The 27,625-nt window shown below is 40.5% G+C and overlaps 1 protein-coding gene across 27 annotated transcripts in view; it reads left to right on the top strand.

The window, feature by feature from the left end:
• AUH (AU RNA binding methylglutaconyl-CoA hydratase) overlaps nt 1-27,625 on the top strand; it is a 143,898-nt gene that overhangs the window by 103,527 nt on the left and 12,746 nt on the right. For 5 of the 27 annotated variants that reach the window (XR_012424890.1, XR_012424889.1, XR_012424886.1 and 2 more), the window contains one exon: nt 9,030-9,156. The exons of 18 other annotated variants lie outside the window; for them this stretch is intronic. Coding sequence is in view for 1 of the 9 variants with exons in the window: in XM_074017840.1 (XP_073873941.1) it covers nt 9,030-9,079 (50 nt within the window). In the remaining 8 variants the exon portion in view is untranslated. Of the gene's footprint in view, nt 1-9,029; nt 9,157-9,703; nt 10,082-27,625 lie in introns of those variants that run through there. 4 more of the 27 variants (XR_012424881.1, XR_012424878.1, XR_012424893.1 and 1 more) reach the window with 2 other exon arrangements.

Genomic DNA, 27,625 nt, shown 5'->3' with positions numbered 1-27,625 from the left:
ATTAACTTCCATCCTGTGCATCTGAGAGGTATATGTACCATCATTGGGATATTTTAAAGTATTCATATTATTTCCTGTTAGCTGTATTCTCTCATAAAGCCCTAGCTGAGAAAAGCCACTGTTGATCAACCACTAAAAATGGAAAGAAATATAGATAGTAAGCCAGTAGCGAGGATAGAATGGAATATTAAAAACACTCATTCCAAAGAGACAGGAAAAAAGAAGAGCAAGTAACAAAGAACAAATGATAAAAATGGAAAACAAATAACAAAATGGTGAGTTTAAACTCAGCCATGTGGACAGTTACATTAAATGTAAATTTTGTATGCAGTACAGTTAGAGGGAAGGGATTGTCAGATTAGACAAGTAGATTCAGTGGCTTGCTGTTTATAAAAGACACACTTTATAAAAGGTACAGTGTAGGCTAAAAACTGAAAGGATAGAAGGAGATATGCCATGCTAACAATAGAAAAGAAAGCTGGAGCAGCTGTGTTAACACCAGACAAACAAGGCTTCAGGACAAGAAATACCACCTGAGATAAGGAGGGACATTTCATAATAACAGAACTTCAAAATGCACAGTGAAAATTTCCAGAACTAAAAGGAAAAATAAATAAATAAACTGCTTTGGTTGGAGATTACATAATTGATAGAGTAAGTAAAAAGAAAATCAGTGAGAATATAGAAACTTTAGCTATATTAGGAGACAACTTGACCTAACATTTTCAGAGAACTTCACAGAAGAACAGAATTCACGTTCAAGGTGCACGTGGAATATTTATCAGAATGAAATTGATGGACCATGAAACCTCAAATTTAAAAAACTGAAATAAGAATATATTCTCTGACTCCAGTGGAATTAATTAGAAATAAATAACCGAAAGACATATTTAAAATCTCCAGATAATTGGAAAATAAAAGAATATACCCCTAAGTAGTCTGTGGGTCAAATAAGAAATCACAAGAGCAATTTGAATATATTTTGAGTTTAGTGAATAAACATTAAATTTTGTGGGATATAGCTAAAACAATGCTTGAAGGAAATTATAACTTTAAAATCTTAGGAAAAAAGATCTAGAATCAGTGATCTAAACTTTTACCTTAAAAGTGGAAACTAGTGAAATAGATTATGCACAAACAGAAAACAATCAGTAAAACCAAAGCTGATTCTTTGAAAATGTTTAAAAAAAAAAAAAAAAAAAGATGCAGCACTGCTAGCAGCCTGATCAAGGAAACAAAAGGTGGTAGATCGGAGGTGAGGTCAGAGGGGGAGAGGACACAAATGACAAAATCAGGATTGAAAGATCAGTCATCACTATGAATCCTGCAGATACTTAAACAATAGAGAATATTACGAGCAATATTATGTGAGCAAATTCACCAACTTGCAAGACACAATTACTGAAACATGACATGAGGGAATAGGGGAATCTGAATACCTCTGTACTTTTTTAAGAAACTGAATTTGTAATTAAGAATTTTTCCACAAAGCAAGCTCTGAGCAGATAGCTTCACTAGTGAGTTCAGTCAGCCATTTAAGGAAGAAATATTATTTCTACTCCACCTGTTTCAGAAAATAGCATACTTCCAGACTCATGTTTTGAGGCCAGCATTACCTTCCTACCAAATACAAAAAATAGTTAATGAAAGATATATACAGGCAAGCATCCCTCACGAAAACAAGTGTAAAAGTCCTAACAAAGTTTTAGCATATCAAATCCAGTAATTCATAAAAAGATAATACATCATAACCAAGCAGGATTTATCTCATTTATAAATCACTACAATTCATGATTTTAACAGAAACAAAGAAGAATTGTGTGGTCATCTCAATGTTTGCAGAAAAAGCATCGGACAGAATTTAATATTGACTCATGATTTCTTAAAAATTTCATAAAATAGAAACAGAAGGATACTTCCTCAAACTGCAAAAAGGCCTTTGCAAAACATTTACAGTTAGCATATTTAGTGACGAAAAACTATATGCTTTTCTGCTTAAAGGGGAAACTAAACAAGCCTGTCCACTGTCGTCACTCTTACCCAACATTGTCCTGTAGGTTCTTGCCAGTGCAGCAAGTGAGCAAGAGAAACAAAAGACATACAGAGGCTGGGCACGGTGGCTCACACCTGTAATCTTGGCATTTTGGGAGGCCAAGGCGGGTGGATCACCTGAGGTGAGGAGTTCGAGACCAGCCTGGCCAACATGGTGAAACCTCGTCTCTACTAAAAATACAAAAAAATACAAAAATTAGCCAGGCGTGGTGGTGCATGCCTGTAGTCCCAGCTACTTGGGAGGTTGGGGCAGGAGAATCCCATACCCCAGGAGGTGGAGGTTGCAGTGAGCCGAGATCATGCAATTGCACTCCATCCTGGGCTACAAGAGTATAAGAGCAAAACTCCATCTCAACAAAAAAAGGAAAGAAAAGACATAAAGAATGGAAAGAATTAAAACACTGTCTTCACACATGTCATGATATGTTCACATAAAATTTTAAAGAGTCTACCAAAACACTGTTAGAACTAATAAATTAATTGAGGAGGGTAATTGGATACAAGTTCAGAATATAAGATGAATTGTAGTTCTATGTACTAGCAATAATCATTGCAAAGTAAATTTTTAAGAATCACTAACATTTACAATAGCATTAAAAACCATGAAATACTTAGAATAAATTTAACACAATATTTGCAAGAGCTGTAGACTCAAAACTACCAAACATGGCTGAGCAAAAATGAAAGAAGACTTAAATAATTGTAGACATAACGTGTTCGTGGATCAGAAGATGAAATATTTTGAAGATGTCCTTTCTCTTTGAACTTATCTGTAGCTGCGATGCAATCCTGGATAATAAACTTACAGCGTTTTTTGTGTACAATGGCAAGGTGGTTCTAAAATTTTGATGGAAATGCAAAGAACGAAGTTGGTAGATTAAACACTGCCTGATTTCAAGACTTGCTATAAAGGTACGGAAATCAAGACACCATGATACTGGTGTGAGAACAGACATAGCAGAGCCATGGAACGCAATAGAAATTTCAGAAATTTCTATTTTGCACATACATACATGATGAGGGACTCACTGGTGGCAAGGGGCTGTGATCTGTTTGTTACTCTTCTTCACTTTCGAGGGAGTGGCAGTCCTCCCCAGGACCCCCTTAACCCCCATTCTGGATCTTGACTCCTTCCCTGTGTCGGGGCCGGAGGAGGCTGGATCAAGAGGTTCCTTGCACTGCTGCTGCTCCTGTTCTCTGGGTGGCATGTGTCCAGTGCTGGCTCTCCTGTGGTTTCTGTTGGTGCCACCGCTCCCTGAGGTGGGAGGTCTGACTACAGATCCCCACCTTGCACTGCCAATGGGCTCTGGCAGTGCCCAGTAGTCTCTGGGTGGATCTTTCTTCCTTTTAGTAATAATACTGCTACTGGTTCAGATCCAGCTAGATCTACGTAACCATTTTAGCTCTACATAACCATTTGAGCCTCCCCTATAGCTTGGAGATGGCCTTATGGCAAAGTTTCCGCCCACATAGATGGCTGCAATGTAAACTAGAGAACATTCTCATCAACCTCACAGATGAGAGCAACACCCAGGGGGTGGCAGAACAACGCGAGAGGTGACCCAAGAACGCCTACAAGTTTGGGATATTTTGAAAGGAGAGAGAAGCTTTGATCTTTCTTAAGCCTGTGTTATTTTTGTCAGCTGAATAATCGTAACTCATGTCTGCGCCCCATAGGCTGTCTCTCTGTGTAAGGGTCTGGCAAGGTAGCTGCAGCTCAGGTACCTTTCATGGTGTTGAGAAGAGACTCGCATATCCTCACCACACCAGAGAGCAGATGTGCAGGTTGCCACCAGTGTTCTCCTCCCTACCCTCTCCCCCACTTTTCATTTCATTGGTTCAGTAGAAGGAGGGGCTGTGCAGTAAGTCTGCCACTTGAGCACAGGGACAGCTGGCACTGCAATGCTGGTCTCCTGTTCTTGGAGGCACCCCAGTCTCCCTGACTTCTTAGACACCCCCTACCCCCAAGGTAGGGAAGGAGCAAGGCGAGGCAAAATCCCAGCCCTCCTTGTTAAGACTACAGTGACTTTCCTCCTCTCCCTTCTCTGCGTCGGTGATGCGTAGCTGGAAGGAGGTGGCTGGGTGGTGATGCCAGTAGCCGTGCTGGTGCCATGCCAGGTGCTCTTCATGAGCACCAAAGGAAGGGCAAGCCCAGGTTTGTTGCTGTCTTTAGAATCTGGGGTTCTCGATAGTCTTTACCCTCAGGTTGGATCTCAGTCTCCAGGTTGTGGGTAGCAGGTCAGTCCCACTTCCTGTCTCATTACAAGATGCCATATTTCAGAATAATCTTGTTAATGGTTTTATTAACAAATGTTATCTTAGGACAGATTTCATGAAGTATTATTTTATGCCACTAAATAAATCGTAAGCTTAATTTCTACAGTCTGGGTAAAAGCATATCTGTTTTACAGTATAAGCCTCACTAACTGATTTAATGGAGTAGCCAAAAGCAATTTCAAATACTTCCATATATTACAAATGATCAATCTTTGTTGTTTCTAAGATAAGATGTAACTGAAATAAAAGGTTTATATGACATTATTTAAATTTAATTATATTTAACTCCTATAAAGTGGAAGATAAAATGCCGGAACTTAGAGCTTATTCTTTATCTATTTTTAAAATAGAGTTGCATAACTTATAGAGCCTTAATTCATGAGCTTGCTTTCTGAAAATGAAAAGAAGAAAAAAGGTGACAGTGTCCAAGTTAATTCACATTATAATACTTTTGATTTTAAATAATAAATGTCATTTCTAAATGATCACTTTGCTGTGTACCAAGTTAGCACTTGATAGTTGAAAATAAAAATTATTTTATGACTACTAATTTGTAAGGAGGCATTATAAATAGCTTTTATATGAAAAAATAGATATATATGCCCAGGCATATTTAATCACTAAAAATTGCTTATCAGGACAGTCATGGAAATATCCTTCTGTAACAGTTTTTCTCAGATCTATTTCAGACTTATGCATCTGTTACTATATTTATCTTTATCTTAATCAGCCCTTGCTGTGAGGTTTGGTTATTTTATTACAAGCAGCTGGGCAAAGCTTTTTCTTTTAAAAACTACATTCTTTTGTAGTGCTGCCATCACTCACAGTACACACTTGGACAGCAAATGAAAAGCACGTAAACAGTAGAACTAAGTGAAATACTTGATGTCACTATATTTCATGACACTGTAGCAGAAACCACTCTTTCTGGAGGATATAAAATGAAAGCATTACAGTTTTAAAAAATCATAACAAAAGATACCGTCAGTGTATGGATGATGGCTCTTAGAGTTTTTGAAAATGAGACTTCTTTTTTTATGCTGGGTTTAACTGTGACTATATTTACTCATCTGAGGGTTAATATCATGCCAACATTTAACTAGTTTGCTCTGATACTAATATATACGTACTAGTGTTTATATTTAGTGACTTTATAAGATTATTAGAAGTCTGCAATTCCAAACCTCTGGCCCAAATGGAAACTTTTTAAATATATAAACCCTTTTATAAATCTAAACTTACACTTTTTCCAACTTTGGTATGACAGTTTGAAACGTTTTCAGTTCCAGGCTATAAATTCCAGATTCAATTTTCCTTTGAGTTTGTGCTGTATACCAGGTCCTGGGGTAGGAATTATTCCATTGTCTGTTATTTTTATGTCAAGCCTAAAAGGTAGGTTACTTCCATATCAAAAATATGAAAACTGAGTCTTAGAACCTTTCCCAAGGTCACATAGGTAATTAAGGATATAATGATTGCCCCATTCTGCCATTTAGGATTTTTGTTAGTTAAGAGATGTGCTGTGATACTAGGAAAATGATCTTCAGTGTAAACATATTGTTGCATTGATATCATACAAATGGTTGCCAATATAGGCAGTTCTTGACATGTTTTATTAACTGAAGAGATATGGACAGCTTGCTGTTTTAGATCACCCGTCTCTTATGTTTAGAATTCATTTTTGTTTCTATTATCACCCTTTTAATTTAGACTTCTGTTACCTGCCCTCAGAGCTAATCCAGCATCTTATAATTAAACTTGAATTCTATCCTCCGTATATTTATATCCATGATTGCTAAATGAACTTTACATCAAAATTAGTGGTTCACATTGCTTACTAAAGAAAGCATAAGCTCGTCCGGGCATTGAGCACTTTATTTTCATTGCTCAGTTTTGCCCTTCCCATCCTGTCTGTGCCCCATCTCAGCCATTTGAGGCCCCAGCTGTTGTTGGGAGAAGCCTTCTTGTTCCCAGTGCCCCTGCTCAGGGAAGACATTCCCCAGCTTCCTCCCATAGCTCTTTGTTTACTCCTCTTACATTACCTATAATTTAGCCCCAAACCACAAAACCTGGGAAATTCAGGTCAACCAAGTAAGTTTGTGCACATCCTCCAGAGGTACCTTCTTCACAGATGTGCAGTCTCTTCCCGCGTCTGCTTTCCGGGAGAGGCCTGTGCGCTGAAGACAATTCAGATTTACTTTGTTAACATTCTGTGAATTTGTTTATGGATGAATCTTTAAGTATGCCAGAAAGGACATTAGTTTTATTTCCATTTTAATTAGTTGGAAATGTAATTATTTTCACTCTGTACTTAGCTTATTTACTTAACGTTAATTTTTTCTTAACATATTTATAGTTTGTCTCCTTAAATTGTGCTGTATTTCATTCCATTAAAATACAATTTGTATGCAGAAGAATTACTTGTATTAACACTTTAAAGTAAACAAAGATTATCCACCACACAGTGATATATTTAGATAACCTTGACAGACTAATCTGAAAGGAGGTGCTGAGTGTTAACTCACATGGAGCCCCGCAAGGGGGTACAGAAACTGCTTCAGTGAGCAGCTTGCAAGGCTTCTGATGACTGCAGTCCTCAGCTCTCTAGATACCAAGATAAGGGATCAGAGAAGAGCCACAAACCCGTGAACGTCAGCTCCTCATTACACTTGACAAAAAATTTGGTTCAACGTAAATAGAAAGGTGCTTGTTCTGGGCTGGGAGGCTTACTGTGATGAGCATGCAGTACAGCCGTAGGCCCATGAAATAATACTGTAGGTTTACCTCTTCTTGAGTTTTTTATTATACTCCATAATTTATTTTCTGCTTTCATAGAGTTTTGGTGGGATGTGTTTATAAATTTAACATAATAACAAAGAAAAATATTATTTACAAGTTTAGTTTTTAGGCTGTAAGTCATGATTTTCTGATAAATACAAGTCTCTCAAATCAGAATATCTGATAAATTCCCAGAGTTCTAGTTATTTGCTCACTTTACTTTATATCATGTAGAAAGCCCTAATCTGTGCATCTATTAAACATTAGAATGGTAATTAGTAAATTAATTTTTTCAAATTTCCCTTGAGTAAGAAGTAATTTGTCATATGTAGTCTGAGATTGCAATGTTTGTTAGTTATGAGCTTACTTTTCGTTCTGTATTTATGAAAGATTCTAGAATCTTGGTAAACTTAATCATTTCAAATAATGAAAGGACTTTGTTTAAGAAAATTCTTTGTTTAAGAATTGTATGATGTATTATTCTCTGAAGAGTAATGGACCCTAGTGTACTTTCAAAAATTTTAAACCATATGTTGGATGTGAAGAAAAAGATGACTAAAAAAATCACTGGTAATAACAACTAGTATAGAAGCAAAAAGTTTGCCTATTCTCATTACATATACAGCTATGTCATATGTGATTATGGTCCAGTAGTAAAAATGTAAAAATTAAAAGATTGTTTTGGTACCTCCATGTCAAAAGGTCAATGCTATTGGCTTTGTTTCTTTGCCTTAAGGCTTTTATGATAGCTTTTAATCTAATTTAGTCAAAATATGTATTATGTCCACATCCACTGATACCTTAGTAGTGTTGCACTTCAGGTATTCTTTTGCTGTCTATATCTAATATCTTGCCCCTCTGGTAATCCAGGTGTACCCTGCCTTTTATACGATTCTAGCTGGGTGGGGCTGGGAGTCAGTGAAGATGGCCACACACACAGTCTGTGTTGTCAAAAGAGAGACAGAAGAGGTAGCGTAATGATGGATGTGGTCACACTGCCAGTGACAGCCTCTTGTGGGTTTTGCAAAATGAGGGTGATGGCACCACCTCAGAGAATTGATGTGAAAATTGAAAGTTGATAAAGTTCTTAGGACAGGGCCTGGCACATAATAAGCATTAGATATGTGTCCCCTGCTGCTGTTTTATGCTTTTTTCCAAGGCAACATACTAACATGTAGCTCTTCCTTGATCATATGTAAAAGTTTTCTTTTTAAATGCCTACTACTTTTTTCCTCAAAAAAAAAAAAAAAATTGGCCAGCTGCAGTGGCTCACACCTGTAATCCCAACACTCTGGGAGACCAGGCGGGTGGATCACGAGGTCAGGAGATCTAGACCATCCTGGCCAATGTGGTGAAACCCTATCTCTACAAAAAATACAAAAATTAGCTGGACGTGGTGGTGGGTGCCTGTGGTCCCAGCTACACGGGAGGCTGAGGCAGGCGAATCGCTTGAACCAGGGAGGTGGAGATTGCAGTGAGCCGAGATCACGCCACTGCACTGCAGACAGGGTGACAGAGCAAGACTCTGTCTCAAAAAAAAAAAAAAAAAAAATCCTGAAAAGTAAAAAGAGGTTAAAAAAAATAAAAAGGTTGACCGATAGATTGATAGATTTTCTCAACAGCATCTGGAGCTTGAACCGTTTAACAGTAGAGCGGACTTTGAAGGCACTGGAATGCAGGAAGTATTTATCAACCCCTTGCCACATTATAATTACATAATCACAGCGCTTAAAGAGGCAGCGTGAATTATTCCGTGCTTGACCAGTGTAAGAATTTATCCGAAGAGTTGCTAGAATAGATGAGGGCTATGGGGTTATGAGGGAATGATAGAGAATGCTCAGGAGCCGCAGGAGTAAATGGAAAGTTTACTCTGTCCTGGCATTCACTCGACATTTGGCTCCCTTTCCCTTTTTCTTTTACAGGCTCTTTGGGAGCTTATATCAGTGGAAACCACAGCTTCTGGCTTTTCTAATGAATACATGATCAGCCAGTGATTGACTTGTATTTACCATTCTCCAGTGACTCCTCTCAGAAATCCAGCTACTTTGTAAGTAGTAAAGCCCATCCCGAGTAAATCTCCTATGAGTACTCACACTCTGAAAACACAGCACAGGCATCAGTTGCACCTTGGCAGCCTCTGCGTTATAGAAAGACCTGTGAGAGGAGGTGAAGCTTCTTTACTGGAGAAAGGTGATTTTCAGCTTAGGAGAGAAGAGCTCATTTTCATGTCTTGATAAGAGCCCAGCATCTCAACCATATCAGTGCACCCCAAATGTTGTGGGGCCTTGGAGCACTACTGCTGCACCTAGAGGGGAGTGGCAAGGAGAGGACGTGGTGACCTCCCGGAATATTCATGTTGGCAAGCCCATCCTGTCTTACCTAGGAGGTGATAGAAATAAGATTCCCAAAGGTAAAATGCATCCCTGTGGTACCTCGGTAACCCCTAGTCTGGACTCCCAGGCTGGAGCCCTTTCTCTTCTGCTGCAGCCGCGTGTGGTGGACTCACAGCTCACCCATGTGCTGCAGGAAGCTGCCACTCCGCCCACGAGTGGTTTCTTCTCTTTATCAAGTACTTACTTGCCTTTCCAACACCCAGGGGATGTGCTGATGGGTGATACTAGAAGTCTTCTAGAGCAGAATTCTGCATCTCTGTTGAAGGAAACAGGGAACTCACACTTGGTCATCCACAGTCTGACTGAGGCTTGTCTTGAGGGTGACTCTCTGCCATCAAAAGACGGAGGACATCAGTAATTCATCAAATATTGGAAACTGGAAGTTTCTGTTTACTGAGCTTTAAAGGATGGGCGCTGTACTCCAGAGAGAAGAAAACGTCGTGAGGATGTCCTCAACATTTTCTTAGGATTTTAGTTGCCTGAGCAATAAAATATGGATATGCAGATTACATAGTTGCTGCAAATATGTAGCACTGACAAAAGGTACTCTGTGGTGATTTGGAATCACATACTAGCAAAAATACTGCTTAAGCTAATAGGTCACACATCTGGCAGCTCTCTGGGAATACAAGAGACTCACCCGTCTCCGTGTGTGGAAAAGGCAAGGGGCAAGTTCTTCGACTGTAACCGATCCTCACTCAGGACATGCCGAGAACAAGAGCATGTAATAAATAGACGCTGTGTTTGCTGAGCGATCCAGTGGCCTTTAGGGCCCTTTACAGAATGCTTTGGTATGACTGTGGTATGAAGAGAATTTTTCAGAGGAGTGAGAAAAACCTGCACACTATGGCAAGCTGGGATGGGTGAGTCGTGAGGAGTGGGTGAGGTGGGTGTGCACTGGGAGGGCTGCCATGTGCTGGGCAGCAGGTGTGGTCTCAGTGCTCCTGGGCTCTAGGCCCGCCCTGGCAGGTAGAGGTCAGGTTCCTGACAGCTCCTCTGTCCTTCTGCCTGGAGACAATTTGTTAAGTTTTTCTTTTTTTCTTCTTCTTTCTAAAAGAAGCATTTAGTGGAGAATACAACTGGAATCCCTGATTTTTTGTTTTGTTTTTGAGACGGAGTCTCACTCTATTACCAGGCTGGAGTGTAGTGGCGCGATCTCGGCTCACTGCAGCTTCCACCTCCTGGGTTCAAGCGATTCTCCTGCCTCAGCCTCCTGAGTAGCTGGGACTACAGGCACACGCCACCACGCCCAGCTAATTTTTTTTGTATTTGTGGTAGAGGCGGGGTTTCACCATGTTGGCCAGGATGGTCTCGATCTCTTGACCTCGTATCCGCCCGTCTCGGCTTCCCAAAGTGCTGGGATTACAGATGTAAGCCTCCGCACCTGGCCAGAACCTATGATGTTTTAAAAAATTACAAAGTCTTTTTGTTTAAAATGAACACAAACAGCAGTTCATGAATACCTTTTAACATGGTCTTTAAGTGTACTTTTACCTGTTATATTCATAATCCTGAGCAAAGGTATAGAAGATATTTGAGTATTAAGTATGCTTTCAAAGTATCTCTTATATTGCTGATTTTATGTTAGTGCTACCAAAAAAAAATCTACCAAACAAACAACTTTTGTGTCATCAGCTCAAAGAATAGCCACAAGGATGAAGTTATAGGAAAAGAGGGCTTTACAAGATGATGTGTGAGATATTGTTTCTTTGGTATGTCACAGAGCCATGTGGGTCCAGTGTTCCCCAAACGCCCTCTTACAGAACTCTAGGTCAGTGTTCAGAAATATCGTGTTCTTTTTTTTTTTTTTTTTTGGAGCCGGGATCTCTGTTGCCCAGGCAAGAGTGTGGTGGTGTAATCATGGCTCACTGCAGCCTCGACCTCCCAGGCTCAGATGATCCTTCCACCTCAGCCTCCCAAGTAGCTGGGACCACAAGTGTGCATCACCAGGCCTGGCTAATTTTTGTATTTTTTGTGGAGACAGGGTTGTGCCATGTTTCCCAGGCTCATCTCGAACTCCTGGGCTCAAGTGATCTGCCCACCTTGGCCTCCCAAAGAGCTGGCATTACAGGTGTAAGCCACTGTGCCTGGCCCAGAAATGTCGTATTCTTTACTCATTTCTGTTTTTCATAATTTACATGGAGGTATCCAGTGCAAACATGGAAGCCTAGTCACAGTGTCACAGTGTTGACCGTGAGCGACCGTGAGTCAAAAATGCCATTGTGTCACTGCATGTTACTGCTAATAGCAACAGTAAGTCCTTGCTTAACATCATCGTTGGTTCTTGGAAACTGCAACTTTTAAACAAAATGATGTCCAGCGGCTCCTGAAATCACATCCTTTTGTTCATCCTTGTTCTTTTATAATGTTGTCGTGAGGGGAAATGGTTTTGTTATATGTTGTTATGCTTGAAGTCTCAGTTTCCAGGAACCAACAATGTTATGTGAGGACTTACTGTACATATATAAGTGCATTTTGATATGAAACAGGACAAAAACTGGTATTATAAGCTTAAGATTTACCTACTAGTTATTTAAATTTCTGTGTCCCACTCCAGAGCTTATAGATGTAACCTAGGCCACATTCCCACTACCCCTGGGGGCACTCCCTCTTCCCACAGGCTTCCTTTGTATCACTCTTTTTAGGTTGTGCTTTCTTAAAATCCAATATTGTTAGGAACTTATGCCCTTATTTTTCTTCCTTATATTTCTTTCTTTTTTTTTTTTTGAGACGGAGTCTTACTCTGTCACCCTGGCTGGAGTGCAGTGGCTCGATCTCGGCTCACTGCAAGCTCCGCCTCCCGGGTTTGCGCCATTCTGCCTCAGCCTCCCGAGTAGCTGGGACTACAGGTGCCTGCCACCACACCGGCTAATTTTTTTTTTGTATTTTTAGTAAAGATGGGGTTTCACCGTATTAGCCAGGATGGTCTCGATCTCCTGACCTTGTGATCCACCTGCCTCGGCCTCCCAAAGTGCTGGGATTACAGGCGTGAGCCACTGCGCCCGGCTCTTCCTTATATTTCTAATAGTTGTAGGCATTTTTAGGAAAAAGTTATGGCCTTTATCTTGAGATGTTTTTAGTAGACTCCTTAGAGACAAAAATAACACACAATACAGAGTTGAACATTGAAAAATAAAGCCTGGTGCAAAAGCAGTTCATCAAGGAAAGAACAGGCTTTTAAACTACTGATTGTCCGTATGCAAAAGAATGAACTTCATCGTTCTCACAATATGTAAAAATTGATAAAAATGGATCACAGACTTAAAATATAAAACTTAAAAAGGGAAGTGCTTAGAACAAAGTTCAGGGAAAAGAATCTCATTTCAGGTTAGAAATCTAGATGAGACACCAAGAACATGATCCACATGAGAAAAAAATAGAAATACTGGACTTACTGAAGTTAAGAATGTCTTTTGTCAAGGCACTGTTAAGAGAATGGAAATACTAGCTCCAGAATAGAAGAAGATAGGTGTAAATCATATTTTTGATAAAGGACTTGTATCCGAAATTTGTAGAGAATTCTCTAAACCCAATAGTAAGAAACAAAGCAACTTAATTAAAACATGGTCAAGAGATTTGAGCAGACACTTCACAGAAGAAAATGTAAGTATGACAAATATGCACATGAAAAGATGCTCAACAGTAGTCTTTAGGGAAATACAAATGAAAACCACAACGAGACAATACTGAACACCTGTAGAGTGACTAAAAGTAAAGACTGTAGTAAATATTGGCAAGGTTGTAGAACATTGGGAACTTTCACTATGCTAGTATTATTGGTCACTCATTCAGAGAGAATACTAACAGTTTGGTGTCTGAAGGATTTCAGCCCTCGAGGACACAATGGGATTTGTTTTAAACTGGAGAATAGATTCCTCCTGCCAGAACCCCATGTGTCAGGGAGGAGGGAGGGGCAGGACAAGATGGGATCCCAGGAGATGGAGAGGCTGGGAATTGAGGTGCTGCAGGCGTGCAGCTGTGAGAGTGAGACAAGTGGACCAGTGGGAGTGGGAGAGACAGGGAGATGATCTGCATAAGAGTGTGACTGACTGAGGGGCGAGGCAGGGAAGGGAGTAGTGCTGTGGGAACCACCTTTATGGGAGTGAGAGCTGCCCCCCCCTTACCTTCTGGCAGAGTAGCACTGTCGGTTGAAGTTGGTGGGTTTCTGCAGCAGTGTTGCTCTGTCCAGATGTAGACTCAGAAAAGGTTAAAAGGGTGGTGCAGTGTATGGAGGAGAGTTTGCCAGCCATGTGCAGTGAAAGAGGAAAGGCTTCACTCTGAAGAATGTGGCTGAGCTGTTGCAGCAGTGGGAGGAGGCTGGATGGAGGGGAATTGAGTGTGAGTAGGCTGAAGGATTGTTGGGGAGAGGAGGCAGGTAACAGAAGACTCAGCTGGCTGTGGCTTAACAAGGCCTTGGGTATCTTTTTATAAGAAGTCTGGGAAGGCATCGGCTGGCGTGGCTCTGCGGCTGGCGTGGCTCTGCTGCTTAGGCATGATGGGGCTACCAGACTTTCCAGCCTGCTGTTTTGCCATCCTCATCATGTGGCTTTTCAGCCAAAGATTTGTCTTCTATTCTTAACTCTTGGATTTATCCTTTTTGCCTATTCTCTTATGTTTATTTGCTTAACTTCTAACTTCATTGTGTGCCTGTACCACCTTTAAACAAGTGTTTTGCCTTTGACGTGATTTCTGACTTTAGCCTTGCTCCTTCTAGCATGCTATTTCTAATTCATTTATTAGTTCTGCATTTATGTTATTTTGGTCGTCAGTGTTTTGACTTGCTCTGCAATCTTGTTTTCCATTTCAGCGTGTTCATTTGCCATCGCCTCTTTGAGTCTCATATATTGATTGTATGTCATCTCTAAATCATTTCATAGCAAGCACTTCTGGGAACTTCAGTTATTAGCTAAGCTTTCTTAAATAAAAGACGGTGTCTTTAGGATGCCACGTGTGTGCCTGTGCTGTCCTCAGTCGGGGGCTTGTTTGGTTTGCTTTGCTTTGAGGAGTGGGGAGACTGGCCTGTCTTGTCTAGTTACTATGCCATGTCTTTTGTTAATCTTCCACATGGTTTTTGTTTGTTTGTTTTTTGCATGAACCTCTATCAGTATTGTTCTTCTTTTACATAGCAAGTGAGCTCCGGGTTGATTCGGGTTGAGGACTCAGAATTGTTGTAGTGGTTTTTTGTTGTTGTTGTTTTGTTTTGTTTTGTTTTGTTTTGCATTTCCTCGTTGTCTGAGAGAATGGGAGCAGAGGAGGCAGGAATCACCCAGCAGGACAGGAGGCCATTATTCAGCTTTGTGAATATCTCTTCCCAGGGCTCCCTCCACTGAATCTGCTCATATCTGTTTCCTGTAAGACACACCCTTTGCTCAACATGGTTTCCCAGCTCCGGACAGGGGTCTGGTATTTTAGAACAGTAGGTCTCTGGTGTTTATGGGCCCTGCTCCTGTCCCCATCCCCCTCACATCGTGCCAGCTTTAGACAAGAAGGATGGGCACAGTCTATGAGTGTGCACATGTGTTTTTGGGGACAGTGCAGGGGTCAAAGGTGCACTCCCTCTAGAACACAGGGGAGGAGAGGGTCCAAGCAGGCTGCCCAGGCTCACATCCTGGCTCCAGGCCCTACCTGAGGCCTCCGTTTTCTTATCAGTGTGGAGGAAGATGATAGTCCCTACATCCTGGGGCAGGTGGAAGGATTGAATGAGATAATGCCCATAAGTCACTTGGCAGCAGTTTGCTGCTCTCAGCAGATGTCGGCTCCAGTCACTGATGCTTCATAGACTTCTCGCTCAGGCACTTCCCACTCAGTCGTCTTGGTCCCACTGATCTTCTTTCATTTATTTTCACTTTTGCCTTACTTTTTACTAAACCCTTGCTTAATTTTTGGGGGTGATTAGTGATTAGGTGATTTTGATATTTTTCTTCTTTCTCCAGCTTTCCTCTTATCCAATAACAACCAAAGTGGCTGTCTTCTCTGGGACTGCCTACTGGGAAGCAGGGGCCTTGTTTCTCAAAAAGTGTTCTGTTTTTTAAAGTTTTCATTGGCTGCCATCACACCCCTTTGTCTTCCCATGGGACGAGGGTGTGATAGTCTCATACTTTTCACAGTTCTGCCCATTTGCCAACTCTGTGCCTGGGGTGCACCATGCTTCCCCGTGGGGCTCCTGGGGTGGGCCGTGGTTCCACTTCCCACCTGCTGGGCCCACGCTTGAAATCTGTCGTGTGTGCTCCCAGCCCTGCTCTTCACACTTGTGCTGTGCAAGTGTGTCACTTCCTCTCTCATTGCTCTTTTCCTTTCCACCTCTCATCCTTTCCCTCACTGGTTATTCAACTAATTGTTGTTGCTTTGATTGAGTTCAAAGAGGGTGTCTAGGAATTAGTTGTGAGCTAGCTAAATAGAAAAATCTGCAGTATATATTTTAAATTTGTAATCAATGCATATTTTATTTTCAGTGTTTAAAGAATTTTTCATTTGCAATACAGTATGGCTTACTTTTAGTCTCTGCATCTCAAATAATTTTTCAGAGGTGCACCTTAAATCCATTGTTGCCATAAGCCATGTTTTGTATAGTGACAGTACTTTGATGGTTCTTGCTAGGAGAGCAGTAATTAATACTTGTCATGTCTAGAACTTCCCTTCATACATTCTCCTGGAAGAGCATTCAGGACACGGATTGCCCCCTCTGGAACCTGCCATTGTGGGTTTAGAACCCTCAGGACACTGGTAAGCTGAGTGAAAGGAAGTCACTGACCTATTCCTTACCAACATACTTAACAGTGCCTGTAGGAAGCTAGTTGGGAGATGTGGATGGGAAGGAAAAAGTGTCAACATTTATATGAATTTCAAATATATCTTACCTCTAGCCGTGCCTTAAAATGGTTTGAAATATGAAAACTAAAAAATATAGTAAAACATTTTTATTAAACTTGTAGCTTAAGTTTATATTCAGTTTAATATAACTGACTACATTAAGTTTATGTGCAAATTCAGTAACTAGGAAGTCTACAGGTGGCCAGTGTTGTGAAGTTATCCCCCAACACTTTATTATGACAGCTTTGGCCAATGTTATTTTAATGGATACTCTATTAATACTACACAGTGAACATTGTACAAATATTGGATGATTTTTATAAATTAGCCAACTGAACCTAAAAAAGCAGTAGGTGTTGGTGAATACATTCATTTTATATGTTGTGGGTAGTTTTTCTTGCTGGTTTAGATAGAGATTTTATGCCTTGTTTTTACTTTTGTTTGGGATGAAAGGGAAAGATCCTTTTTTTGTTGTTGTTTTTCTTGAGATATGTCTTAGAGTTTTGAAAAGCTGACTAGATGTTGGATATGTCTTACAAATATAGTTTGTTTCCAGTAAGTTAGAGTTTCTTTGCTATGCTAAGAAGAATGGCTCATTCCACTTTCTTAATATGAAACAGTTGTTGACTAGTTCTTTAAATAACAAAATCTTCTGATACTGTCCTTTTACAGAGTGTTTGGTGATTTTCCCAATGAAGAGTAAAGCTATCTAGTTCACCTTTATAGCTTTAGTTATAATCAAATATCCTTCTTGTTTTAATTTGCTTGTTTTGCTGCTCATTTTCTGTTAAAGGTTACAAAGCAAAAAAAAAAAAAAAAAAAAAAAAGGCCACTCCACCCGGGCTGATCTCCAGCAGGAGACCCCAGAAAGTGCAGAGTGGGACACGTGACACGTCAGCTCGGGCCCCTCCGCACAGGTTCTGTGCCTCGTGGTCACTACCACATCTTTCATGTCTCAGGCTTTTTCCCATAGCGTTAGCCCTAAAAAAACTGTAAGATAAGATAGAGGTGGGCCGCACAGAGAACAGAGCGAGGAGGAAGATCTGCAGCGACGTGAGGAGGCAGAGTGTTGCGCACCCTTCCATCGCATGGGCCTGGCTGTGTAATTCATTTCTCTCCAGCAACACTTGCCCAACCGGAGCCGACTGCTGTGTGATTTTGTTTTGAAGCTTTCTGCCATTGTCACTGCCTCTGACAACAGATGAGATAGGTAATAATTCATTTTTCCTTTTGTTCTAATTACCCAGTTATATTCTCATGCTGATTAAGTCTCACAGTGGCTTAGCCCTGTCAAAGATAGCTAAGGAGCTGTGGGTCTCAGGTTTCTGGTCTCTGTTAGTGGTAGGTAGCTGACTGTTAGGAAAAGCAAGTGACCGGCAGAGTGAGACATAGCTAATCCACCACTGATTTACTAGTGCACATGGATCAGGTGCCACCTTACCACTCTGAGCCTTCAGTTTTCAGATTTGTCAAATGAAGATAATTATGATAGTGGCCTTATAGGATTCTTTCAAACATTATAAGAATAATGTATTCCATTACATATTACATAGTACCTAATAAGTTCTCAATAAGTGGTAGTTATTTATCCGTTAATAATGGGGTTGCTATGTCCAGAATCTTTACATTTTTATCATGCGTGCTACTTTTGATAAATAATATCAGAAACATTCTTGTGTTCATGTCCACTCCATTATTTAGTCATCTCTAGGTAACATGAAATATTTTTACATATTATTTCTTTTATTCCTGATATTTTACTATCTGATAACACCTGGTAAACTTAGCCAGATGTTTTGTGTTTCTAACATACAGAGAGTAGGGATTTCCCACTTACATCTTAAGTCTTTTATTAGAATCTTCATTTAATGAAAACATGAAAGTTCAGTTTTTATGAAATGGAGTGTTCACTCTTTATTGTTACAGTCATTACAGTTAATTCAGAAAGGCAAGAAAAACAGTTGATGTCAGGGTGTCACTTCCTTCACTTCTGACTGTAGTTGGCAAGTGTGGTGCATTTTTCATGTGTTGAGCTTTCCAAAAGGAATGTTTTCTATAGTATTCTCTCCACACTTTTCCTCTATTATTTTTTCAAGATGAGTGGGTCACATGTTCTTTTTACTTCCTCCTTGATTTGGAAAGAATGAGGGATGATTTTGAACTTTGGGATTTTGAACTCTCTGAATATTGTCTAGAAAAATACTGGGGTGTTTTTTGTTGTTTTTTTTTTTTTTTCGGTAAAAGAAAGATGAGTAGAAGAAAAGGCGCTCCTTACAGTGTGTGCTGCTTGATCAATCTTTGTCCTCGCGGTAGGCAGCCTCTAACCCGGCTGCCTGGTGTTCACACAGTGTAATGCTGCCTGTTGAGTGAGGCTGGCCATGCTGACTTAGAAGCAATGGGACGTCACCTCTCAGATAGGTTGTAAAAAGACTGTGGTTTCTTGAGTCACTCACCCTGCAATGTGGCTTATGTGGGACCGAGAAGGCCTGCCAGCCATGGGGGAAGGGAGCCTGGAAGCAGCAGACCCAGCCAAGCTCTTCCTGGATTTCTGACCCCTTAGAATCTATGAAAGAGTAAGTGTTTGTTTTAAACCACTAAGTTTTAGAGTAATTTGTGATGCGCAATAAGTAATATAGTTCTTATTACTTAAATCATTAAACATGATGACACTGTTTCCTGGTTAGACTACATGGTTTATGCTTTATCGTATTCAGTGTCCAGTGGGGCTAGGGAATATTACAGAATTGATTTGTTTTCACCATTTAAGAGAGTTTGACTTTTTTTTTTAAGTATAAAATGTTAAATACAACTCTTAAGGGGTGGAATCTGTAGATATCAAGGTGTTAAGTTTGACATTTCGTTTCAGTAGTTACATTTCGTTTCAGTAGTTACATGATTTGTCTGGTAAGGTAAACATGAAACATATCTCTGGCAAATGTAGTCAAGAATTTTCTTTAGGGCTGACTTATGTATTTAAGTTCATTTGACACATGTATATATGTATTATACATACATAATACATATTACATACCTACCACAAAACCTGATAAAGGAAAACCTAACACAAAATCTCAAAAAGGAAAAAAATCCAGCCTAGTCATAATCCTTGTAATACATTTGTAGATACTAATATGACTTTAAATCAATTACATATACTTATATATAATATACAACATATTGTCTATGTAAATAACTAGGGATTAGAATGAAAAAGTGCAGTACATGTAAGACATAGTTGTCTAGGCATGTCATGGCACGATATTTTCACTGTAGGTAGGTAGATTTCTTACTTCAGCCCTAGTAATTGATCTGATACATGTATGCTGCTACAGAAGAGTCCATTGGATCCCCTCTTTCGCTTAGTTTTGTTTCTCTGGACAGTTTCCATGTACCTGGGATAGGTGTTATGTTCAGAAGGCTGTTGGGAAGATCTCAGTGTAGATCAGGCTGGCCGATACCACTTCTCTTGTGTATGATGAGCAGCTATCTTATAAGATAATTATTTAGATTCTGAATGTCTTCCTTCTTGGGTCACTTTTGTGTGACCTAGGTTGTCTAGACCACAGAACACACTTATCACTAGGCATCAGCTGGCTGTTTTCCCACTTTGTGCTGTGCAGCATCCTCCTACCCTGGCCAGGAACTGTAGGGATGTTGTGTAGACCTTCTCACCTCAGCTGCGTCATTGACTAAGACATAGGGCGTGCTGAAATAAACTGTAGGTCATGTCAAGTTTCTTTGGTTTTGAACAGAAACCAATGTTGCCACCAAAAGGGAGACTCTCTCAGTGGCAGGACACTCTAGACCTGTGCCATCTAGTATTGTAGCCACTAACCACATGGATGATTTAAATTTCAGTTGATCAGAATGAACTAAAAATTAAAACTTGAGCCGTACTAGTCACATTTCAAGTGTTCAGTAGCCACATGTGGCTAGTGACTTCTGTGTTACATAGTGCAAACACAAACCCTTTCCACCATCACGGAAACTTCCCCTGGAAGTTCACCTCCAGATAACCTTACCTGCAGGCCTTCATTCCAATTTACTAGCCCAGCCATTCCTTCCATTGCTCTGTTCAAGATCCACACTGAAGGAGAGTTGATTGGTCTGGCTTAAGTCATGTGCTCACGTCTTGGTCATATGGGTGTGAGAGAGGGTTGGGCAGGAGAAGCCTCCAGAGACCCCACAGAACCACCAGGGCAAGCACCTGAGTTCATAGCCTCAAGACAGCACTAAAGGGCGGAGGGGTGCACAGTGCTATTGGTGGGAGCTGGCTAAGAATGGACAGATGCACACCATGACAGTCTTTGAAAGCAAGATTTTGTGTTTGTCTGGTAGGTAACAATACATCCTTCGAAACATTTTTTAAAAAGATATCACAATGTATCAGCAAATATTTGTCTTTAAAGGTGCATGTAAACATTGAAAAATAAGCGTAATTTTGCTTTTAATGATTACGACTTTGGTGTGTCTGTTTCTCTAACAGCGTGTGGCATAATAGTTGAAAAAGCTCTCTATAATAAATATTAATGAAAGCTGTATCACAAAAGTGTTTAATTGTGGCCAGGTTGCTTAATTTGCTCTGGAGAAACATTTTTGATGTCCAGCCTTCCTTCCCCATCCCAGTCCTGATTGCGGAAGACTTCTCTGCCATAATCCACAAAGAGCTCAAACTGACATAGTTCAGGCAGGTTCTGCTGGGGTTGAGCCAGCTAGGTTTTTCTCCTTACACATCCCTCTGCCTTGTGTGTGCGTGTGTGTGTGTGTGTGTGTGTGTGTTTTCATTGCTCTACAACAGGCCTCAAGGAATAGGAAGCATGACAACACTTTAAACATTGGTCACAAATGGCAGGATAAATATTTTTATGGTTTTTGTATGATTGTGACACAATCTAAGACTAGTAAACATGCCAGGTTTGTTCACATAGCTCACTCCGCTTTGACCCTGATGCTTTCGTTGTAAAGTGAGAGGAAGTCAATTTTGTAAGCATCAAGCCCTGATGTATGACGAAAGCTCTTGCCTAAGCTGTCTGACACAGAGTTCCACAGGAATCAGTTTGCAGCAGGCTTTATCATCCAAAGCTAGCATTGTACTGCAGTGTTTCCTCTCATGGTTCAAGGAAAAAACAACCTGAAGTGGGGCTTTCTATTTATGAGAGAAGATTTATAAGTAATTCAAAAGTGGCATTTACTTCCGGAAGTCAGAGATCACTTCTAATCATATCTGTAAATGCCCTTAATTCGGTATCCACATGACTTTTAACTTGAAAGATTTGTTATGAGCATCCCCCTTTATTGGTATGACTTCTTTCTTTGTGCCGTTTTGAGAAAGGAAAAGATGAAGGCTAAAAAAAAAAAAAAAAAAAAAAACAGAACAAAAAGCTTGGATTTTCCACCATTAAATGTTACTAAAACATACTTCATAATCCAAAGTCATAAGGTATGGTCAGTTCTTTACACATTACATTGCAATTGATTGTGAAATGTCAAATAAAGCTTGCTTTAGATTATTTTAACACATGTGAATATAAAAGGGGAAGTAACATCTATATTTTACATTATACTGTACTTTGAGTTTAGGTCTTTTGGGCTTGGAGGAAAGGGGACGGTAGTCTCAGATTGCCGCCAACATCTCCCCATGGCATTGAAGGTTCTCATTGCTCCCAAGAGGCAGCAGGGAATACAGGAGATAACCAGATATTTTAAACATTTTACTTCTTGCCTTGTCTGGCAAAAGCTTGCTGTGCTTTAAGCCTCTGCTAATACAGGTTGCTACTTCAAAGTAAGTTGTGTTTTAAGTAGTATAATCTCAGGAGATTATTACCTAGGGAGAAAAATTCTTGACGTCTTCTCAAAAAGATGAAATGATGGAAAATTTATAAACAGTAATCTTACATTTCAGGTATATCTTTATTCTATCCAAGTGATACCTAAACATGAAGACATTTTGTTACATGATGAAAACAGTTTCGCCACTTGTGGTAGTGCCTGCTAATTGCCTACCCGTTTTCATTTTCCCTTAGTGGCAAAACACTCAGCAAGGAAACTACGTTTCCCAGCCTCCTCCAGCTACACATGGCCAAGTTCTAGCCAGTGAGATGCAAACAGATACTGTTGTCCAGTACTTAGTCAGTGGCTTTGAAAATGGAGCACCTCCTTCCCATTCCCCCCTTTCCCTTCTTGCTCTTTGGTTTGCAGACCTGACTGCAAGGCTTCAGCAGCCTTTTTGGACCATGAGATAATCTGAAGGACAGAAGATGCAGCCTGAGGACAGCAAATGAGAAACATTGAGGGAACCTGGTTTCTAACAGTGGTCATTTGTGAGCTTTATGCAACCCTGAAAAAACTGATCCCAAAATTTTGTTGCTGACTTCCAAGCTTTCAAGAAAGTGGTTAAAGCAATAAAATTAGTATAAAGTGGACACTGAAAAGGTTGGCGATCCAGTAGCATCATGTAGTGAAGTACTGACTAGCAAAAAACTCATTCCCCACACTCACTCGGTAATGCTCATCCTCAGTGCTTGTCATTTGTTAGAAAAGAGAAGCTCTGAACCTCAAAACAAAATCTTTAAAAGAATTCAGAGCATACCATATGAAATCTTTGCTATTGTAAATAAACTCGATCATGATATGAGCAAAAGCATTACATTTAAAAATGTAGCTCCATCAAAAGGAATCAAGGTCTGAGGAGGAAAGGTATAAGATGAGCTTGGAACATTTTGTGATACCAGATAACAGAAAGTTATCAATGACTATTTTGGTCATGTCAAAAGGACTTCAGAGCCAATCTAGTAAGTCCTCACTGGTCAAAGATGGGGTAGTTTGAGCATCAATAAAGATCTTAACTGCAGTGGATTGTCATACATCAAATAGGTTAAAATCTATAAGTTAATTATGATTTCCAAAGATTAAAAACTTACTGTTTAGCATTAGAGGATACTAGGGAACCACCTTGTAATTTTGAAAACTAGTGAATAAATGAAAAGAATCAACCACTTATAAACTAGAAACTCATTTTTATATTATTTACAGATCACAAGCAAAAGAAACAAAAATATCCATTTTGAGTGTTTTCATCCTCTTGTTTTGTCTGTGGCTTCAGACAGCGAGTCAGAGCCATCCGCTCCCAGGATCTTGAGTACCAACGAAAGAAATTGATTTGAGCATGAACAGTTCTTACTCCTGCCCCGGCACACAACTTTACCGCATCACCAGGGAGCAGCAGTGACTCTTGCCTCTCTGTGTCCTGCTGTACCACCAGACTTTTCATTTGATAAGTACACAGTTTTGAAATTCTTTGTTAATTTTGCTAAGCATTATTGGCATTCATCATTTACCTATAACATAGCTTATTGTTTATTTTCATCACATTATCTGTTTAATGCCACATAGGAGGAAACATAATCCATAGCTGATAGATTCATTTTCTGCACATACATGTATCCCCTAAATAATTCATTAAGACTTCAATAAGGAGGTAATTGGTGTTTAAAATGCTAAATATTGTGTAGAAATTGTAGCAGACTGTTACATAGCAGTTTACGTTTTCTTTTTTTTTTTTTTTTTTTTTTTCCTTGCCATTTTATCAGTTTGTGGGGAAATTGGTTGGAGCTTTTGGGTGGGCTAAGAATAAATTACTGGTTTTCCCATTTAAAAATGATGGGTTCTCAGCATTCAAATATTTGCTTTTCAGTGGCTTTTAAAACACAGAAAATTTATTCCAGAAACCGTGAGGAGCATTATCTGTACCTTGTCTCATACTGTCCGTGAACTGAATTTTAGCAGTCTGACTGCACCTGCAGGGATCTCTTCCTCCTTCCCATTCAGCCCAGTCGCCCCACGACCTCCAGTTACGCACACCTGCTCTGTTCTGAATCCCGATTTACCTGCCTCTCACTCTGCAGCATCCTCACCTTCCAGTTCTGCTGAGACCTCACTAAGTCCTCAGGTCTGGGGACACTTTCACTCTCAGTCATTTCCCTCTTTTCCTCTCTTCTCTCCTCACACAGCCTAGATTTCATGGTTCTTTGTGATAATCACTTTCTTACAAATGATCTTAGTTACCTTCCCACTAACCTCATAGGGGAATTGTAAGGATTAAATGAGTGAATACTCTTGGAGTACTTGGGAGGATTTACATAGTGTTATTATGTAGTATCTGCTCAGTAATGTCAACAATTGCTATTACTTAGCTCTCTCCTCTCTTCTTGTACTTACCTGGCCAAGTTCCAGGCCCCACTCCCATCCCCCCAGCCCCTATCACCAAGTAGCTAGAAATTGCTGGGGATGGAAAAGATAATCATGCTAACTCATCTCCTGGTCACGCGTCTCAAATGTGTAGTTAATTTTGCCCAGCAACACTGCCATCCTTCCCTGGTATGTTTGCTGTTCCACTTTCTGAAATGCACATTCAAATCTCTTTCCTCTATCCACCTGTACTTCCTGATGTTCTTGGTACAAATTACAGGAAACCCTATTTCAGCTGGCTTAAACGATAAGAAAATACCCTGTAGCATCACAAGCTGTCACAAAGTAAGGCGTCTTCAGGATTGATAAGTTCAGCAGCCTCGTGCTGTCTTTCTGCTGTGCCTTCTCCAGTTTGGAGAATTTGCCCTTGCCTCCTTCCATCATGGCCACAAGATGGCTGCCATAGCTCCAAGTGTCACATGTAGAGGTGGCAGCATCCTGGAAGAAGACCTGTGTATTCCTGCATGTCTTTATTTCAGTGAAGAGTATCTTGCCTAGAAGACCCCTGCAGACAACTTTACTGAAGGAAAGGTAGGGTGAACAGTGGTAGAACAGGTGGTTTATAAAACATGGTTGACTGCAGCTGGGCAGCTGATCAGCCTCAGTGAGCACCTGTCCAGGTTTGCTGACATTTGTCTAAACACTGTCCCTAAGTGATCTTATTCAGGACCCTGGCTTTGAATGCCACCTGTATGATGCTAATCATTGGTAAACCTTATTCTCTGTGTCTAGTCTCACACATGACTGCTCCACTCTTATGTGTAAAAGATACCTTATACTTACCATGGCCAGAGCACAACTTCCCCCGCACCTCCATTCTTGTCAGTGTTCATAATATGGGACAATCACACACTCAGGCTAAAAATCTAGCCATTAGATTGACTTTCCTTTCTCCCAGCATCCATTTAACTAGCATTTCAGACAAAGCTTATTCCAAGTCCTCCGCATCTCTCTCCCTACATTGCCCTATCTCAGTCCAAGCTGCCATCCTGTTATACTTGGGTGACAGCAGTAGCTGCCTTCTGGGCACCCTTCTCTAATTTTGTGTCTATCATCTCTTCTCCCCCAATCTTACACATGATCTTTTTAAAGTGCAGATCAAATTGTGTCACTTGCTGGTCAAAACCCTCCAGTGCCTTTGTGTCACTTTGCCTAGGGTACAATGTAAACTTCTACTCCGCCTACCCAAGCTCCTGTCCTGCTACTCCTCACATCCTTTCCTCTGAGCCACAGTGGTCTCCTTCCTCTTCAATGGGCCATACTCTGCCTCACCTTTGCATCTTTGTACCAGCTGAGCTCATCACTGGGTGTTCTTCCTGATCTTCATTTGGATGTCTGGTTATCATTCAGACATTGGCCTCGCCTTTATCAAGCAGGCCTTCTCCAACCACCCCATCTAAATTAGTCATCTAGTGCACTGTCTGAGAACTCTTTTCCCTGCCTGAAATTCTCTGTGTAACACTCCTCACAGTCTCTTCTCTCTGGACCATTGCTTCTTGCCGTTTGTCTTTGCTCCCCTTCTGCAGAATGGTAAAGGATGGTCTATCTTACTCAGCACTGTGAGTTCAGCACCTAGGACAGTGCCTGACACTTGTTAGGTTACTCAATCAATAAATTATTTATTGAACTTAAATAAGCTTTGTTTGCAAAAAGTAAAACAGATAAACTCCCATTCAGTTTCATCTGACTTTTTAAAGAGAAAACTAGTAGTTTATTATTGTATCATTCATCTTTTTGGAGAGTAAGCAGTAGAAATTGACTCTGGCTACCCAAATGGAAAGGAAATTTATTGTAAGCCTCCTGAAATCAGTAGATGGATAGAGATTGAAGCTGCCTGTCCAACCTCAGGCTGGCATCACTTGTTATTGATCCTTGTAGCCAAGGATAATTATTTTGAAACGGTTATATAATCTTCTTCATTTTTTCCTCGAAAAACCTTTGTCTTCCTTTATCTCCCTGAATATACACATCGTTTATGGCATGTGCATTCCCATTGCAATGCTTTATTCTCAGATTTCTTTCAGAGGCCCTCTTTCTGTTTTTTATTTAGGTGGACAAGCTCAAATCTTCATTGAAGAATGACAGTCCTATACCACTGTTTCTCAGAAGACGCTCTCAGATGCCCAGTGGCTTCTTGTCCCCCTCAGAGTAAACCCCAGGTCCTTTTGGGCCCATGGGACCCACAGGATCTGCCCGTGCTGTGCATTTCAGCCACACGGGACCTCCTTGTGCTCCACAAGTGAATCAGATGCAATTCCCACAAGACCTGTGCCCTACATGTTCCTCCTGGAGATGTATTCCCCAGACCTGTGTGGGAATCTTTGCTTCCTCCTGCTCAGTTGCAGTGTCACCTGCTCAGAGCCCTTCCCTGGCCATCCTGTCTTAACTGTGCCCATCCCCACTCCGTCTCCCCCTGCTTTCTTACTCTGTGTGTATTTCTTTCTTTGTTGCAGGGCTTCCCATGACAGTGCTGAACGCCAGGGGCCAGGGGCTTTGTTTTGTTCATGGATGTATCCATGTACCAAAACAGGGTCCCTCCGTAGTGATGCTTCAATGAGTGAACATTGACAGTGAGATGACAACAAATGGGTTGTCATCTGTGAAATTAGTTTTAAAGGAGGAATTCCAAAATGGTCCTAAACAACAAGTAGACAGCATGTGAGGTGATGATTGCAATTACTTATTTGGTTATGTAAATTCTGTTGCTGTAATTTAAGAGAATTATGTCTCCACCTCCTGTTTTAGAGCTGTGGGTTAGTAGATTCTGCTAACTTTTCAGAGGAATGTTGGAGCCTATTGGAAATGCAGAACCTTTGGTTCACCTCATACCCACTGAATCAGAACCTCCAAGTTGACAGACACAGCCAAGGCAAAAGCCTTAGAAATCCCCTTGTGTTTTCTAAGCATTCACACATTAGAAAGGGAAGGGCAGTGGCCAAGGCAATTTCTTTCTTTATAGCATAGTAATGCGGCTTTGGAACTCAGTTTCTGCTTGCTGATCTGGACATATTGTCATGTAGGTACACGTAACTTCACATAGTACCTTTGGCTGGTGGAGTGTTGAAATG

This window comes from Macaca fascicularis, chromosome 15 (genome assembly GCF_037993035.2).
Source record: "Macaca fascicularis isolate 582-1 chromosome 15, T2T-MFA8v1.1".
NCBI lineage: Eukaryota > Metazoa > Chordata > Mammalia > Primates > Cercopithecidae > Macaca > Macaca fascicularis.
Note: the sequence above shows the minus strand (reverse complement) of the source record. Positions and strands in the feature narration are given on the sequence as shown.